General features: G+C 38.6%; 1 protein-coding gene across 3 annotated transcripts in view; it reads right to left on the bottom strand.

Annotated features, from left to right (window-relative positions):
* EYA2 (EYA transcriptional coactivator and phosphatase 2) overlaps nt 1-17751 on the bottom strand; it is a 127746-nt gene that overhangs the window by 27745 nt on the left and 82250 nt on the right. For all 3 annotated transcript variants that reach the window (XM_070940032.1, XM_070940034.1, XM_070940031.1), the window contains exons 6-9: nt 7812-7882; nt 4304-4481; nt 3166-3290; nt 1305-1388 (exon numbers count right to left, since the gene is read on the bottom strand). In XM_070940032.1, the coding sequence (XP_070796133.1) occupies nt 1305-1388; nt 3166-3290; nt 4304-4481; nt 7812-7882 (458 nt within the window). The remainder of the gene's footprint in view (nt 1-1304; nt 1389-3165; nt 3291-4303; nt 4482-7811; nt 7883-17751) is intronic.

Raw genomic sequence — 17751 nt, 5'->3', positions numbered from 1 at the left:
CAGGCTTTTCTAAAGCTCTTAAAGACCAAGGTAAGCATATATGAGAGAATGCTGGCTTTTAAACCAGCAATGATTGGTGTCTAGCGATGAGCTTGAAGACAATCAGGGTTGAAAACGTCTCTAAAACAACTCCAATCAATAATCTGGCATAGCATTGCAATCCAATTTTTCTATGGTAGCCCTCATATTGTGTTAGAGAAGTCTAAACCAGAGATAAAGTAATTAAGATATGCAAACTTTAAACACACTGAAATTTTCTAGACATGAGCCCACCACCCAGAGCCTCTTCCTGAGGGAGACGGGTGGTTAAAAAGTGTAAAACATGAATAAATAAATTAATAATTGTTCTGAGCCTAAACTTTGAAACTTTGGATATCTTTGAAGCCGTCTCATCCCAATGAGGGATTAGCCTACCACAGTGGTGAAATCCAATTTTTTTTACTACCAGTTCTGTGGGTGTGGCTTGGTGGGTGTGGCAGGGGAAGGATACTGCAAAATTTCCATTCCCACCCCACTCTGGAGCCAGCCAGAGGTGGTATTTGCCAGTTCTCTGAACTGCTTACAATTTCTGCTACCGGTTCTCCAGAACCTGTCAGAACCTGCTGGATTTCATCCCTGGCTTGCCCCACTCATTCCAGCAGTAAGGGCCTACTCTGGATCTTGTCTGCCAAATAATTGTGGTTGGCAGAGTCTAGTAGAAGCCTTTTCAGCTGTGGCCCTGCTTCTGGAATATTCTCCCGTTGGCACTGAGGTTCACCCCCACATTCCTGGCTTTCTGGAAGAGTCTGAAAATTTGGCTCTTCTGCTTTGCCTGGGACTGCTATATTGGGGGTGGCTGACTGGGTAGAAAAGATGCCCATTCCCAGACTACCTATCATTTTATATTTTAGCTTTTTTTATTTAATTCCTTTATTTTAATTGTCTGACTTATTTTTACTGTTTACCATATTATTAGCCGTCCAGAGTCACTATCAGTGAGATGGGGAGGAGCATAAAATTAAATAAATAATAAAATAAATGTTCCTGCTCATTGCTGAAATCTAGCTGTCCTTGTTTAAAGATGAATCTAGTACTAAGTTCAAACTATGAGCTTGACTTTTCAAATAAAACTATATCCAAGTACAATATATATTTAAAGTAAGTCCTGTTGCCATAACTCAACTTTAAGACAATCTGGATGACTGAGAACCTTCACTGATATATCAGATGAGTAACAGTGTTTAGTATTCTGATGATTTTGCCCTTACAATTTTCATTGGACAAATAATAATGTTAGAAAATAACACAAGTGAACTCAACAGTACCTTCCCGTATCTGGAGGCAAAAGTTCCCGTGAGTAAGGAGTGAAAAATAATTATCGTCTCGTCCAAGTCCCATACAAACACACGCTGTCATAAAAAACAGAGGGGTGGAAAAATAGAGAAAAATACACCAATTACTGGCAGAAATACACTAATTTTGGATTACATAACTATGTAAAGAAGAACCTCTTTGCTTCCTCTCAGTGATCTTGCTTGTGTGGGGCATTACCTCAGCTATTTGAAGATTTCCTGTTCCTAAAATATCTCACCCTTTTCTTCTTATACCTTCCTCTTGCTGTCAGAGTCCTAGAAGAATGCTTCCTTGAGATGCCACCCTTATTTATTTTAAACTGCTCCAAAAGACTAAGCCCAAACAAACAAAAACAACCTTTTTTTAAAGTAATTAAAACAATTTCCTAGTCTCAATCTACTATTATAGAGCTGTGGTGGCGCAGTGATTAGAATGCAGTATTGCAGAGCTAACTCACTGCTCAATTCTGAGCGGCTCAAGGTTGACTCAGCCTTCCATCCTTCCGAGGTCGGTAAAATGAGGACCCAAATTGTTGGGGGCAATATGCTGACTCTGTAAACCACTTAGAGGGGGCTGTAAAGCAATGTGAAGTGGTATATAGGTCTAAGTGCTATTGCTATTATAACTACAATAATGCTTCTGAAATTTTCACCCTTTTTTCCTTGTCTACATTTTCCCTTCATCTTCCCTCTGATTTTTACTGTGACTATTTTAAAGCATTAGCCCCTTTGAATATTGAATGTCACATCAATAAATAATGTATCGCTTTTTAAAAAAATCACTTGAGGCTTAAATTAGATGCATCCCTTTCTCTTTCATTTAAAACAGAAAGGTGAAGACAAGGCTGCTATCAAATATGTTTCGGATCCCAGTGCAATGCTCATGGTCTCCACCAAATTAATAAGGATCTCATTTGATGTTTGCCACCATCCTTCCCATAAATTTTAATGAATTCCTTTTCAATTGCAATATTAGCATGATATAAAGCAAAGCATGGCTCTCTAGTGCAAAGTCATCCTTAGAAATAAAAATACTACACTGAGAAAAGCTGTCCAGAACAAGAAAAACTGGCCTTTATTCTTATGAAGTTATTCATATATACTTTAGGTGTTTGAAGGCTGAAAATGTTATAGACATTTGGGCAACGCAGAACTATCTGCCTCTCCTTCTCCATGACAGCCCTTCAGATATGTGAAGACAACTATAATGTATCTTTGTGTCCTTTGAACATGTTCAATTCAGTGTATTCAAAGGTTCCTTATAAACTAGGCATTCACTGACCAGTTCTTGGCATACAACAGTCACATTATTATGTTTTATTTCAAGCAAAACCCCCAACTTTTTAAACTGGTGGGCAAATATAAATCTTAGTAATATGGTAGTGGGTGTTCTTCCAAAAGGGGAGAGGACACTTGCCCATTCACAAAATAGCTGCCATAGGGACATAAGCAATTATGAAGCATCGATTTCCCAAAATGCTACCTGCCATACCTCTCCCACCACACCCAAGGACAATTCTATCTCTGCTTCTCGCTAACATTTTTTTTCCTGGGCAGTTCCAAAGAAAGCATTGGACTCTAGCATTTTTTAAGCAAGGTTCCACAGACATTCTTGGAAGTGAAGTTGAGGCTGGAGAAGGGGAGCCACTTTGCTTTGCAACATGCTTGGTTTTTCATTTTTGGGGTTAAAGGAAGGTTTTAGAAAAATTAAAATTCAGGTGGATCAGGGAACCTAGTGGGCATAATGAAGAATTCTGGATCACATTAGCGCTATGTTGGAGACGCCAGATTTAAGCATCAAAGAAAGGGGGTAAGAAACCTTTATTACTCTTACCTCAATATCAGTGTCTCCTGCCGGGGATGGGTCACTGCTTCTTTTTGATCGTCCTCGTAGTTTTCCATCAGTTCCCCTGTGCTGTCTGTCAGATTCTATGCCTTTTACAGGTGTTGTATATTCACCTATAACAGGAATCTGACTTAAAGCAACATCCTAAGTTATTATTCTTAGGCTGTTTCAAGAGTGCCCAAAATATCAAAGCAACATTCATTCTAACAGCAGAAATTACAGACATAAGTTCGTAAAATAGTTCTGATTTTTTTTCTCTGTTGCAAAGGGATGAAAAAGTTGTATTTTTCTGCCAATTCTTTAGCTTTTCTTATTATTTCTCAGCATATAGATAACTATCAGTGAGTGACCAAGTCTTTGTTTATACTTTGTGATGTTAGCCTGGTATCATCATTACCATAATACTGAGACCACTGTGTACTTTGCAAATAATGCAGTGTTTCCCTGAAAATAAGACATGCCCTGAAAATAAGCCCTCCCTCTGAAAATAAGCCCTCCCCAAAAATAAGCCCTCCCCTGAAAATAAGCCCTCCCTGAAAAAAAGCCCTCCCCAAAAATAAGCCCTCCCCCGAAAATAAGCCCTCCCCAAAAAATAAGCCCTCTCCTGAAAATAAGCCCTCCCCGAAAATATTTAAATGCATCCGCAGCCGGTCCCCGCCATTTCTTCTGGTTAGGGTTAGGGAGACAGAGCTCGAAATCAGGTAAGACGGCAAGAGGAGCCCCATCTTGCTCCACACGCTCCAAAATAATAAGATCTCCCCGAAAATAAGGCCAAGCGCTTATTTCGGGGTTCAAAAAAATATAAGACAGGGTCTTATTTTCAGGGAAATGCAATATCATTATATATTTATAGGTACAGAAATGCATTTTTAAAAGAAATGCAATAATGATTATTTTAGGGAAAATCACAAAAGTAAATGAAAAGTAAATTTTCTTCTGGTTATTTTAAATCACAGAAAAATGTTACAAAAAGTATTTCACGTATAGTTATTCTTAAATAGCAAAATTAAGTCCCACTTGCCACTAAAAATAGGATCTGCACCCAAGTCCTGGTTGAAATTAAGGTTTAAGAGATTGATATACAAATTCAATAATGAAAAATACATTTCTAGTTCGAAGCCCTTACCAGGAAGTGATTCAGTGCTCTGACTGCTAACGTTGTGTGATGACTCTTGGACAGAATAAGGTGACGTTGGGATGGTTGATGGGCTAATGTTATTTGCAGACATATATGATGAACTGTAGGAAGAGTTGTAATACTGTGAATACTGGCTTTGTGTGAAGCTGGGATATGAAGAATAGTCCTTTGAAAGAAGAGACATAATTCTAATTATTATCTTTAAACATTTGATTAGATTATAGAATAAAATACAAAATTACAAAAGCAAATAGGGAGACACAATGGAGAGAGAAAAGGGGAAAGAGAAGTGAAAGGGGGGAGGGAGAAAAGAAAAAAACCCCGTTGACTTCCATCTGTGGCAGTAAAATAAAGCATTAACATCGAACCTCAACTTTTTACTTTTCCATAATAATATAAACTAGCCATTTCTATAAAAACAAATCAATCTAATCAGTAAAACCCAAAATCAAAGTTTCATTTTTTTTCCACCTCAAGCACAAAGTCCAGAAGTGGTCTCCATGTAGCAGCAAAAGTACTTATGTTCTTTTCTTTTATCAAAATGGTCAGTTTAGCCATTTCTGACAACTCCAACAGCTTCTGTAGCCATATAATTCTAATTATTCTATGCAAGCAAAACATCCTGTAGGCAGCTAATATAGAAAAGTTGTGCATTTATGGAATAGATTTCTGGGATTGTTATTCTGGTTAGGGTTAGGGTTAGGGTTATTCTCTCATAGTTGAAATACAAATTTAAAGATCTACAGGCTCTCTATGTGTGTGTAGGGTGCAAAAATATATCTAGGGAAGTGGTGGGTTTCAAATTTTTTTTACTACTGGTTCTGTGGGTGTGGCTTGGTGGGCGTGGCAGGGAAAGGATACTGTAAAATCTCCATTCCCTCCCTACTCCAGGGGAAGGTTACTGCAAAATCCCCATTTCCTCCCAGCTGGGACTCGGGAGGCAGAGAATAGATGGGGACAGGGCCAATCAGAGGCGGCATTTACTGGTTCTCCGAACTACTCAAAATTTCCCCTACCAGTTCTCCAGAACTGGTTAGAACCTGCTGAAACCTACCTCTGATCTAGGTGGGTTATTCAGTCCATGGGCTGGTGATTGCTCACTCAGGTCTAGAGACTGAGGCAGAGGTTTTCTTCTTGAAATCCTTCTTAATTAGTCTGCCATGGACTAAATCTCACCCCCTCCTCCCGAGGAAGCTGCTGTCAAAGCTTATGGAAAAAGAATTTAGGAGTGTAATTCTCAAACATTTTATGTCCCACAGAACTTGAATTTAGCCTTGAATGTTCATTTCAGCATTTGTGTGAAGAAGAAGAAAAAAAGAGGAGTGATTTCATTCTTGGACTACTACATCAACTTAACCAGCAGCCTTCCTTATATAGCCTTTCTAAATATAATGTACTTACACCATTTATTTATAGATATGATTTACACATACAAGAGTGAACATACACAAAAGGTAGTTTGTAAAAGGAAATCAGGAAGGTAATTTTCCCTCCCTCCCTGCTTCATACTCACAAAAGTTGCCATGTGATACATTAAAGCTTAAAAAACAAAGCAAAACAAACCAACCAATGATTACCTAAACAGAATAGAATAGAATTCTTTATTGGCCAAGTGTGATTGGACACACAAGGAATTTGTATTTGGTGCATGTGCTCTCAGTGTACACACACACACACACACACACACACACACATATATATATTCATCAAGAATCAGAAGGTACAACATTTCTGCTAGTGACGCTAGTCATAGGATACTAATAAGCAATCAAATCATACTAGGAAACAATAAAACAATATAAATTGTAAAGATACGAGCAACATGGTTATAGCTATTAAGTGGGAGAAGATAGGTAATAGGAAGGATGAGAAGAATAATAGTAATACAGTTTTACTAAATTATTTGACAGTGTTGTGGGAATTAGTTGTTGAGCAGAATGATGGCATTCGGGAAAAACTGTTCTTGTGTATAATTGTTCTGGTGTGCAGTGCTCTATAGCGTCGTTTTGAGGGTAGGAGTTGAAACAATTTATGTCCAGGATGTGAGGGGTCTGTAGATATTTTCACAATTTTTCAAAAGTCTTCATGTTTACAAATATTAGAGAAACCAGTCTGAAGTCATTCAGTTCCTTGATGAAGGGTTTCTTTGGCACTGGGATGATAGTAGAGCATTTGAAGCAAGAAGGAAAATAGCACATCTCTAGAGATTTATTAAAGATGGGGGTGAAGTTGGGGGCCAGTTGGTCAGCACAAGCTTTTAAGCAAGAAGGAGTTATCTTGCCTGGGCGTGGTGCTTTTCCTGGCTTTTGTCTGCGAAATAGACCTCATTATCTGTAATCACCAGAGGTGGTGGGCCCAATGGGATGGGGTAGCTTGTAGGAGGCTTGGCTGATGTTGGTGTGTCTGAGATGGGGATTGTGGAGATGGGTGGCAGTAGTTTTCTCTCAAACCTACAATTGTTGATTTCCTTCAGCATGGGATGGAGGATTGCTGTAACCGGTGATATTTTTAAGAGTTTTCCACATGTTTGCTGACTGAGAACTGATCCCTTAGCTTTTCAGAGTAGCTTCTTTTTGCTGCTCTGATCTCCCTTGTTAATATGTTTCTGCCCTGATTGTACAGCATTCTATCGCTTTTTCTGTATGCTTCCTCTTTGGTAGCTGCTCAAGTTTAGCTGTGAACCAAGGTTTATTATTACTGTATATTCTTTGGTTTCTGGTCGGCCCACATAGGTCTTCACAAAAACTGACATATGATGTTACAGTATATGTGAGTTCATCCAAGTCTATAGCAGTATCTTTGAACACATTCCAATCAGTGCAGTCAAGGGAAGCCTGTAGCTTTAGCTTTGCCTCCTCAGTCCAAGTCTTCACTGATTTAATTGTTGGTTTCATGGTTTTAAGTCTTTGTCTGTAAGCAGGTAAAACCAAGCATGGCAAAGAAACAACTTTACATGATGATGGAAACTTCTAGTTCTTCTTTTTTTAAGCTGTTCATACAATACTGTGTGAAATGCTTTCATCATTGCATTCAGTAAGTGTTGACCAAGGACCAAGGCTGGCCAGAGCAGGAAGAGAAGGGTAAGGGAGAGAGGGAGGTAGAGGGAGGGAAAAGAGAAGGAAATAATTTTGAGAGCAGTTGTTGCTAGGTTTCCTGTCAAGCTATTGTGCTCTGTGGGTGTCCACATGCATGCTACTGTTTTGGTCTCCAAATATTAAGATATGATGTATGTATGATGTATGTATGTATGTATGTATGTATGTATGTATGTAAGTTTTAATGTGTTGCTCTTTGTTTTTCTGCTGTTTTCACCATTTAATTTTGCTTGACTTTTCTCAGCTGAATATTCTGTTATTAATCTTGATTCTAAGATATTTTATCATTCATTTTCATAATGACTAGTTAATGGCAACTTAAAAGGCTGGAAAGGAAAGGTGACCTATATTTTCAATATACAAGAATCATCTTTTCATACTTTAAAAAAATGAAGTTGTACCTGGTGCAACCCTGTGCTGAACCCTGCAGAACCCGTCAAGCTGTTAGGTCCCTGGTAAATCCCTGAGGTACCTATGCCAAAAAAAAAAAAAGAAAGAAAGAAAAGAAAGCAAAATAAATGAGAAGATTAATTATTAGGCTCAATTTAAATAGATTTGATGAACCATCTGACAAAAAGAAAGAAAAATTTGAGATCAGGATTTGTGGCCAGGGGTTAAAGTTAAACCTTGGAAAGCCAGAGAATCCCTGGTGAATGAGATGTTTTTGTAAAACTGGTTTGGTTCATTGTTATTTTTTATTTGAAATTATGTTCAGCCTTTTTGTAGGGCTTATATTGTAATTTCCATGTATAACCTATCTCAAAAGAATAAAAAACTGTACATATAATTTTTGCAATACTGACCAGAAAGCAATTCCAATTTCCCAGAAAAGAGATTGAAAGATCCCTTTCAGCCCTAGGGTTACAGTATATGTCACTCACCTGTTTCTGATCTTAAGAATCTGCTGCTATAAACCTCATCATAAAAAGAGCAGACTGAGCCCAGGAGTGTCCACTCTAGCTAGCATTATTTTAGAATTCAGATCTTTCCCGCTATCTAAAAGTAAAGGTAAAGGTTCCCCTCGCACATACAGTATGTGCTAGTCCTTCCCGACTCTAGGGGGCGGTGCTCATCTCCGTTTCAAAGCCGACGAGCCAGCGCTGTCCGAAGACGTCTCCGTGGTCATGTGGCTGGCATGACTACACGCTAAAGGCACATGGAACACTGTTACTTTCTCACCAAGAGAAAGTAGTCCTTAGTTTTTCTACTTGCATTTTTTATGTGCTTTCGAACTGTTAGGTTGGCAGAAGTTGGGACAAGTAATGGGAGCTCACCCCGTTACGTGGCACTAGGGATTCAAACTGCTCAACTGACGACCTTTCGATCGACAAGCTCAGCGTCTTAGCCACTGAGCCATCGCGTCCCTCCTTCCACTATCTATTACTTTTAAAAAAGCAAGTGGAGAAGCTACTGGTTTCAGGATATAATAAACATTTATTTGTCTCTTAGATATGGCTAACTCAATTACCTAAGATACAGTATGAGGCAAGATGATCTCAAGATCCATCCAGAACTTCAGTCATTTGAATCTTAATTATTTGAAACTTATATGAGGATTTCCTGCATCTCTCCTACGTAGCTTCGAAACTCTTCATGAAAACAGTCGGCTGATCTCAGGAATAGGCAATCATTTTTCGGATGGGGAGTGGCAAATTATGGGATGATTCTCAGAGGATATGCCTTTGTTGCTGCCTACAATATGAAGAATTTGATTTGTACGTAAGTAATGAAGGGGATGTTCTATATCCCCATGGCAGGTTTGTTTCTCTGCATGGTTATTCTAAAATTCAGCCACTTCAACATTTTGTCGGTGCCTCTTATTAAAAATGTATAGGAGTGAACAAAATTAGAACTCATAATTGTAATGTGTACAAGAAACACATTGATGACTTTTACACTTTATACTTTATTACTAAGGCAAGGCTTCCTACTGTTCCTGAATTTTGTTCTGGATCCCTGGCTGTGCACTGAGCATGAATTAGCTGTTGTTTCTGTTTTTATTTTGGGTAACTAGAACTCAAACAATCAATCCCCTGATGCAGTTTTCTTTTAATTGCAGAGACAGCCAGCTCTTTTAACCATAGGAGAGAATCAATGCATGGGACCAGTGAAGTATTCTCTTAGCTAAAGTGCAGGAACAAATACTTCTTGGTGTCTTCATGCTGGGTAATTTTTTTTTGAATATCCGTTTGTTTGTTTTTATTTTAAGACCCCATATTAAGCAGGAGAATGGACAGCTGTACAAACTGCAGCTCACCAAATATAGACAGTCACAAAACACATGCAGGGAGAAATAAATCTCAGCCCCCCCCCCCCCCCAAATCAAACCACTCAAGGAAGAGAATCTGTTTCCAGAACTAATTTGCCATCACATCTGGCTTTTAAAAACTTTTTTTTTGACAAGGGCATGGGGTGGATTAAAAGCAGAAGCTGGGTCAAGATCGTTCAATATGGAATCCGCCTTAGGGTAGAAGCCTAAGCCATTATCTCCTCCAAAAGAAGAAATTCTTGAATTTCTTATTCATGTCCAGGAGATTCTTATTCATGTCCAGGATATCTTATTCATGTTCAGGAGATTCTTATTCATGTCCAGGAGATAAATCATAGACATTATCTATCTGTGAACAACTTTGAATTTCCAAACCCTTCTGAAAACAAATAAGCAAGCAAGCAAGCAAACAAAATACTGTCTGAGTATGCTCAGCACCTGAAAGAAAATTCTTGTATATTCAGAGAGCTGGACTAGATGAACTAAAGTCAATACAGTACAATACAATACAGTTGAGGCAATTGTATTTGGTTCCCCCAGAAAAAAAAATCAGGTAAAATCTTTCCCTATCGATGAAAAAGAGAATTTTTTTACAGCAGCTATCCTAGTTTTAGTTGAAGAACAAAGAATCCCTTTATCCAATGCAGAACTAAGTAACATATAACAGTAGAGAGCAAGTTTAAGTAGAGTGGGCAATGGCTTCCAATCAGGGGTGAAATGTTCCCGGTTCGGACTGCATCTCCTGATTCGGTAGCGATGGCGGCGGGTGGTTCGGAGAACCGGTAGCAAAAATCCCTGCCCCGCCCTCCCCCCATGCCCAGCTGAGCTGTGTGATCATCAGAGGCTTTTTTTTACTTTTAAAAGCAATGCTTTTAAAAGTAAAAAAAAAGATTGCACGCCACAGCTGATCACCCCCCCTCACGTGCTGTTCTACTTACCGCATGCCTCCTTTTGGCGTGCACTACCCGTGCGCACCTCACATTGGGTGCATGGTGCACACTGTGCATGTGCAGCCAGCGAACCAGTAGTAAACCGGTTCAGATTTCACCACTGCTTCCGATGAGATGGGAACGAAACAGGAGGTGAGGGTCTATGGTGGATTAAATGTCTCTGCAAGTGTTTCCATAAGTGGGGATAGCACCATAGCAAAGATCAGTGGCCAGGTGGCAGGTTCTGGCTAACAAAATTCTTTCCAGAAAAGGAGAGTTAGGAAATTGCCCGCTTGTGCTCTGGATAGTTACTCCTCATGAGGAGACCACAGGAATTGAGTTTTTGTCTGTAGTTGTGAGGTGATTGGCTTGTGGGCTGAGATTATATCACACTCTAAAACTCTGTCTAGCCTTATAGATATATAATTCATAAAGGCCTCACTTCCTTAAACATTTTTGGACATAATTCATTTACAAATTATGAGAGATCTTCCAAACAGCACGAAAGAACAGAGGCACTTGATGATGAGAACTTGCATACCCATTGAACTATCAGGGCCAGAATTGAGGTGGCTCCTGAAATGCTTTCAGAGCTTGCCTTGACTAAATCCACATCCCTTGGATTTACAACAATGATTTACATACTAAAATACAGGAAGCATGCTCGTACAAAGTCAGTACTGTCTGCATTCAAAATGTTTCCTATTTGTCTTTTAAAGCCTACACCAGACTTTATTTCCTGTGGGAATTTTCAAAACTAATACAAATGATAAACAGGCAAAACAGACCAGCTGGAGAAAAGTACAACTTATTATTTTCTGTTGCTTTTATTATGGGTTGACTTAATATTGTTCTGATTTACTTATTTATCATATTGCATCTATTCAGCCCACCAGGGTGGAAAGGCAGGGCATGTTATGTGGGTCCCATAGATTAGGGACTGTTCCATCTGGTGGAACCACAAAAAATGGCCTTCTTGGTAGTGGCCTCTCCATTATGGAACATGATTCCCCCTCAAAGTATGGTTGGTTCTCTCCCCCCACCCGCCTGCTGCTGCTTTTCTGAAAAGCCCCAAGAATATATATATATTTTTGAGATCAGCCATCAGAATTATGTGTGTATATGTATATACACACACCCATATACATACACATACACATACCCATACCCATACCCATACCCATACATATACATATGCTATAGATAGATAGATAGATAGATAGATAGATAGATAGATAGAAGATATAGATGATAGATAGATAGACAGACAAACAGACAGACAGACAATGAGCGATCGATCGATCGATAGATAGATGATAGATAGACAGATAGACAGACAGACAGATGATAGATAGATAGATGATAGATAGATAGATAGATAGATAGATAGATAGATAGATAGATAGATAGACAGACAGATAGATATGATAATGGATTTAAAAACCTTTACAATGTTGTAAGATGCATAGAATCACTTGTGTGTGAGTTAGTGTGTGAGTTATATAAATTTGTTTAATGAATAAGTAATGAATAAACAGAAACACTTTTTCCAAATCACAGGAAGTAGTATTTCCATTCTCTTTTGCATTCATTAGACTGCACTTTCACCCTTGTGCCTAGTTCTGGCACTACATTTTGAAATATATTCAGGCAAACTGCAAAAGAAAGAAGAGCAATGATGGAAAACACAGGACTGGAAGAGAAATAGAAAAAAAAACTGAGGTTTTTCTTTATTTTCTATCATCCCAGAATGTGGGAATCATGGACTTAAGTTACAGAAAGACAGATTTTGTTGTCAGAATGTAAAAAAAAACAAAAAAACCTTTCTAACTGCAGCAACATAGGAAACCATGTTTAAAACAAAGTATAGCTTAGCATAGTATCTGAATAACCTAAATGAAAATAGAAATATGTCTTTCCACTGCCAGTTTTTTTCTTTCCAGAAATTGCCTTTGATTGTTGCTTCTCCATCTTTTTGGCCCAGCTGTTCTTAATAATTATGCAAACTTCAGAACATTTATATTTTTCAGAGCAGTTTCTGAAATTATTGAAGGAGTGCACATCCAGCTAAAGGAAGCTGACTTCCGGCTGGTGGCTCTTTTGGGAATGTCTGATGCGAAACCTGTACAGGGAAAAATTGTACACATTGCTTGTGTAAGTCTAATGCAAATTGATGCCTGTGTGGTAGCTCTCCATAAACAGCATGCCGACAAAGCTGCTCAGACTCTTTGCTAATTTTTAGAGCTTCTGACCTTTGCAACAGGAAGGGCAGATGGATAAATGATACATTTATTCACCTATTCTGGTGGTGGGTCTGAGACATTCGGCTTCCATTCAATCATATGTACTCCTTTAAAATGAGAACCGCACGCCAAGATCTTTCCCTTCTGGATCTTCTCCACATGGAGCATAGTTCACATCTGTGTTCAATCAAATCAGCTGCTAAAATGTCACAATGCCCTCATTCACAGGTAACACAGAGAACATTTAGGTGGTAATAAAACAACTTCGATATTAGAGGGGAACAGCTCTTTGGACATTCAGTACTGGAAGGTACTCGGTAGGAACACTCAAAATTGACCTTGCTCTATGGACTTCCCTAATGATGGATTGTGAAATAAGACATCTGAATGTATAAGAGCAATTTGCAAATGGAGAGAGACCATTAGTAAGCCTATGAATGAAATAATCTGCATCCTTTCATGAGAAACTGATTCCATTTGCAATTTCTTTCATGTTTTTTTAAAATGTGTGCCCGTCATTGAACCACAATGGTTCAGCATAGCTTGAAGGCTCTTTTGACCATCCAATCTGTTAAAATACTGAAGAAAAACTCTGCCAATCCAATAAAATTAAACTGCCAGATATAAAATGAGCCTTCAATGCTATGTAAAAATTTTTTTGTGTGCGTGCTTTAATTTATATGCCGCCTTCTCCGGAGACTCAGGGCAGCTTACAATGCGTTAAGCGATAGCCTTCATACTTTTGTATATTTATACAAAGTCATCTTATTGCCCCCACAATCTGGGTTCTCATTTCACCTATCTTTGAAAGGATGGAAGGCTGAGTCAACCTTGAGTCTGGTGAGATTTGAACTTGCAGTAATTGTAAGCAGTAGATGTTAATAACAATGCTTTAGTCCACTGTACTACAGGCTCTTCCTATTTCAATCCTGGGATGTTACACTGTTTTCTTATGCATAATATATTTAGCGTATAAAAAGATGCCCTAAGCTAGAAAAGTTACTTTTTTAAAAATCAGCTAATATACATTCTTATAATCAGTTAATGAGGTACTTTAATCAAGATATAAAATATCTTCATCAATAAGCAATTTAATAATTATATTTGAAGGTACAGTTAATCAGTGATCATCAAGTTCCAGCTGTACTCAATATTGTACTGTAGCTCTACTTAAATGAACAAATAATTTTAAAAGTGGAACCAGATGGACGGCTACTTATCGTACTTTGAATCAAGTCTTTTTCAAAAGATGCCTCAACAGACATGCTATTTTATACTGCATAAAGTTGGAAAAGTCTTTCCTTCATTTGGGCTCTAATGTTATCATTTCTTTGATGTACTTGTGCCTGGCAGATGCCCTGCCCAAGTATTATACCTGTTTCCACTCATTCACTATGACTAACACTCTTTCTTCTGCTTCCTTAACATTTTTTTTACATGAATATTATAAAAAGTAGCAGCTTTTCTGGAGCTCTGATTTGGTTCCCCCCCCCCTAATTGTCCCTAAAACTTACGTTTTTTGTTCAGGTTCTCCAGATGCAACTAGAACTTTTCTCTCCGTTTGAATTATACTAGATTTACAAGTTTGCAAGTAATTTTAACATAACTGCCCTAATATAAAAGCCCTAGATCAGTGATGGCTAACCTTTCATGTCACCGTGTGCCGACCTTGTGCCAGAAATGGCACGCAAAATCATCCCTCCTGGACCGCACAGCCTTGTTGACCTTCACGCGCTCGGGAGCACCGAAACCTGGAAGGGCAGAGTTCCATCGAGCATGCACATGCCAGCACCCAAACTTCCGGTTTCCAGTGCATAGGCGCACCCAACGAACAGCTGGCCGTTGTGCATGCCCACAAAAGAAACCCGGAAGTTTGGGTGCCAGAGAGCGCATGCCCAACAGAGCGCTGCTCTTCTGGGTTTTGGTGCTCCAGCGTGTGTGAAGGCCAGATGACCGGAGCATGTGTGCATAGGAACGCAGAAGAGGAGCCAGCGAGGCCGCGCATTCCGCATGGGATGGTTCTGCATGCCACTTCTGGCACACATTCCATAGGTTCACCAACACGGCCCTAGACCAAGTGTCAGCAACCTTTCACCAGAAATCAACTAACTGGTGACCCCCCCAAAAAAACAGATTTACCCATCACACAAGAGAGAGGGAGAAAGCACTTGCTACCTCCTCAGACAGCCATGTTGGCACTGGCTTCATCAGTTATCTTGGTGCTGGGTAGAGCAACAAATTCTCTGGAAATGACAGAGGTAGCAATGGCCTCTGGCACATACAGAGAAGGTTGCTGAGCTGTCCTTCATTTTGTCACCCATTATTGACATGTATGCAGTGACCTGAAGGAGAGGTAATTGAAGCAGCATATGGATCAGCAGTGGGGCCACTCAAGTACCTGCTGTTACAGCTTTCTGCCAACTCAAGTACGAGTGTATGACACTTCATCATAGCAGTAGAGAAAGGCACTCAATCCAATATGAGAGAATTGGGTTTTGGAAAAGTAAGTATGCCTAAGCAAGTTTCAACTTTAAATATTTTGATATGCTTTAAAAATGTTACAGCCGAGATATTGTCTATGCACGCATGCATGGGTACATGTCACTGAAATTTGAGCAATTGCCAGTAGTCTAAAATTTTCCACTGGCCAATGCTGTTAGTTTGCTATTAGGAAAACGGCTATATTTACAATCTACAGAAGTTCCTCCAAAATCAATGCTTTTCTTTTCAGTATGAATTATATATTGAAATAAGCAAACACAACAAGAGGTTTATTTTTATAACCTAAGTCTAACACAACTGATGCTTATTGTTCACTATAATCAGTATTTAAAATATCAAATAATTGCTTTTTAAAGACATTCATGTGAAATTCTTGTTTCATTGAGTTTCTGTGGAAAACTACTAATCTACTAATTAAATCATAGACTAGAGCTCATAAACATTCCAGCAAATATGGCTAGGAGATTATAGAACTATAGTTCCAATTACCTGAAATTATAGTCTGATTTTTTCTTTTGCAAGTATTTCAGTCTAAGACTAATTTCAACTCCTAAACTGAAATCCCTCTTCTAGAATCAGGGAGCCTACTGGGTCACCTTTGGCAAGTCACATGCTTATGCTATAATTCCATGGACCAGTCATATATTGCAACAAGCTACTATTGTGTGTTTACTAAGTCACAATTGGTGGGGTTTATACACCATGCTAAACCAAAACCTAAAGTACAACATTATGACCAAGCATAATGTGTGAGCCTAACCATTGTATTTAAGACAAAACTGCTTTTGAGATTAACATGCTACAACACGAAGAAATGAAAATTAAGTATGCTACCTCAAGTTGCTTGGAGGAAAATATTAGCCAACTACCTATATTGAGGGAGAAGATTTGGAATCTCCCCCAAATGTTCCAAACAGTTGCTCCTAATTAGGAAAGTGGTGTCCAATGGGTTTATTGCTTTGGGAAATGAAAGAACACCATCTTCACCTAAACCCTGGTGGATGCCTTTATTGACATACTGTATGCCCTCATACTTCCTTTTCTAATTATTACTGGAAATTTCCTATTAATTGCTTTTCTGCTATTAGAAGCCTTTGGAATGAAAAGTACCATGTGAATCTCTTTCAATCCTTTTTGAAAGAAATTTTAAATACTGTTTTAAGGACATACTGTACATATATAACACACACACTCACACATGACACACACACACACAAAGAGTTTTGCGAGAGGGACAAAAAAATGGGAAGCTATCAAGTTCTAAGACATTATTTGGAAGGACTAAAGATCAAGACTGTTAAAAGTGAATGGAAAAAATATAGAATTGATTTATTTGATGAGTGTTAAAATAGATGTGCTGCTATCTTTGGTGATCTTAATGGATTGTTGCTGACTAGGACTGAACGACCAAGTTTTAAGGATTTGGTTATAGATAAGAGTTGAGCTATAGGAACAATGTCCTTGTAGTATTTTAAGAGGTTATAAATTACTAACATTGTTTATATTTGTTGTGATGAACAGGGAAGACAAGTCCCTGAAGTTTTCTTGCTAAGGTTTTTCAGAAGTGGTTTACCATTGGATCCTTCCTAGGATTGAAAGTGAGTGCCTGGCCTCAGATCACCCATCTGGCTTTGTGCCTAAAGAAGGATTAGAACTCATGGCCTTCTGGTTTCTAGCCTGATGCCTTAACCATTACACCAAACTGGCTCTATTGGTCGTAACACCTACAACGGATTCTCAAGAACAGATGTAGCACGATCTGAATTCTTGTCTGGATTCTTATTCAGATTCTGGGCTTCCCATATGCATGTGGTTGTTCCTATGGGCCATAATTTATAGTTTCAGATTGCCCTATGACATGTTTCCTAATTTAAAAACAGTTTGAAAAAGGGAAAGCTGTAATACAAGTTTTGAGGTGTCTGTTTCCTGGTATATTTAGGTTATTATGTCTCAGGATTCAGCTTATTGCAGTTGCCAGCTTCTGGGTAATTCAATTCTGCTAATGGAAATTGGTTCCTATTCCATAATGTATTGGTTCAGGGTTCTTGGTGTTTATAAAGATGAATTTCAGATGTGAGAAGTTTTACACATGTATCTTTCTTTTGGCTATAACTGCACTCCATTCTGGTATGAACAAGAGGCAGCTGCTCGCTTTAGACTAAATGCAGAATCTCTTTTCCATAAGATCCAAGAACTTCAGCTATTGCTTTGTGTTGTAGTCTGAATTTGATTTGAATTGGGAGTCTTAGAGAAATGAGAACTATTTTAAAAGTCTTTATCACATATTCATGAATTCTTCTTGCTAAGGATTAGCTCTCATTTATGAACAAGATATTTACCGTTTACATATACACTATCCCAGGAAACCACATTAAACACCAATACATAAGTTTTCTAG

The sequence above is a fragment of the Pituophis catenifer genome, unplaced genomic scaffold, assembly GCF_029215685.1.
Source record: "Pituophis catenifer annectens isolate HBS135680 unplaced genomic scaffold, rPitCat1.0.hap2 SCAF_3, whole genome shotgun sequence".
Classification (NCBI taxonomy): domain Eukaryota; kingdom Metazoa; phylum Chordata; class Lepidosauria; order Squamata; family Colubridae; genus Pituophis; species Pituophis catenifer.
The sequence above is the reverse complement of the archived record's forward strand: the minus strand, read 5'-3'. Positions and strand labels throughout refer to the sequence as shown.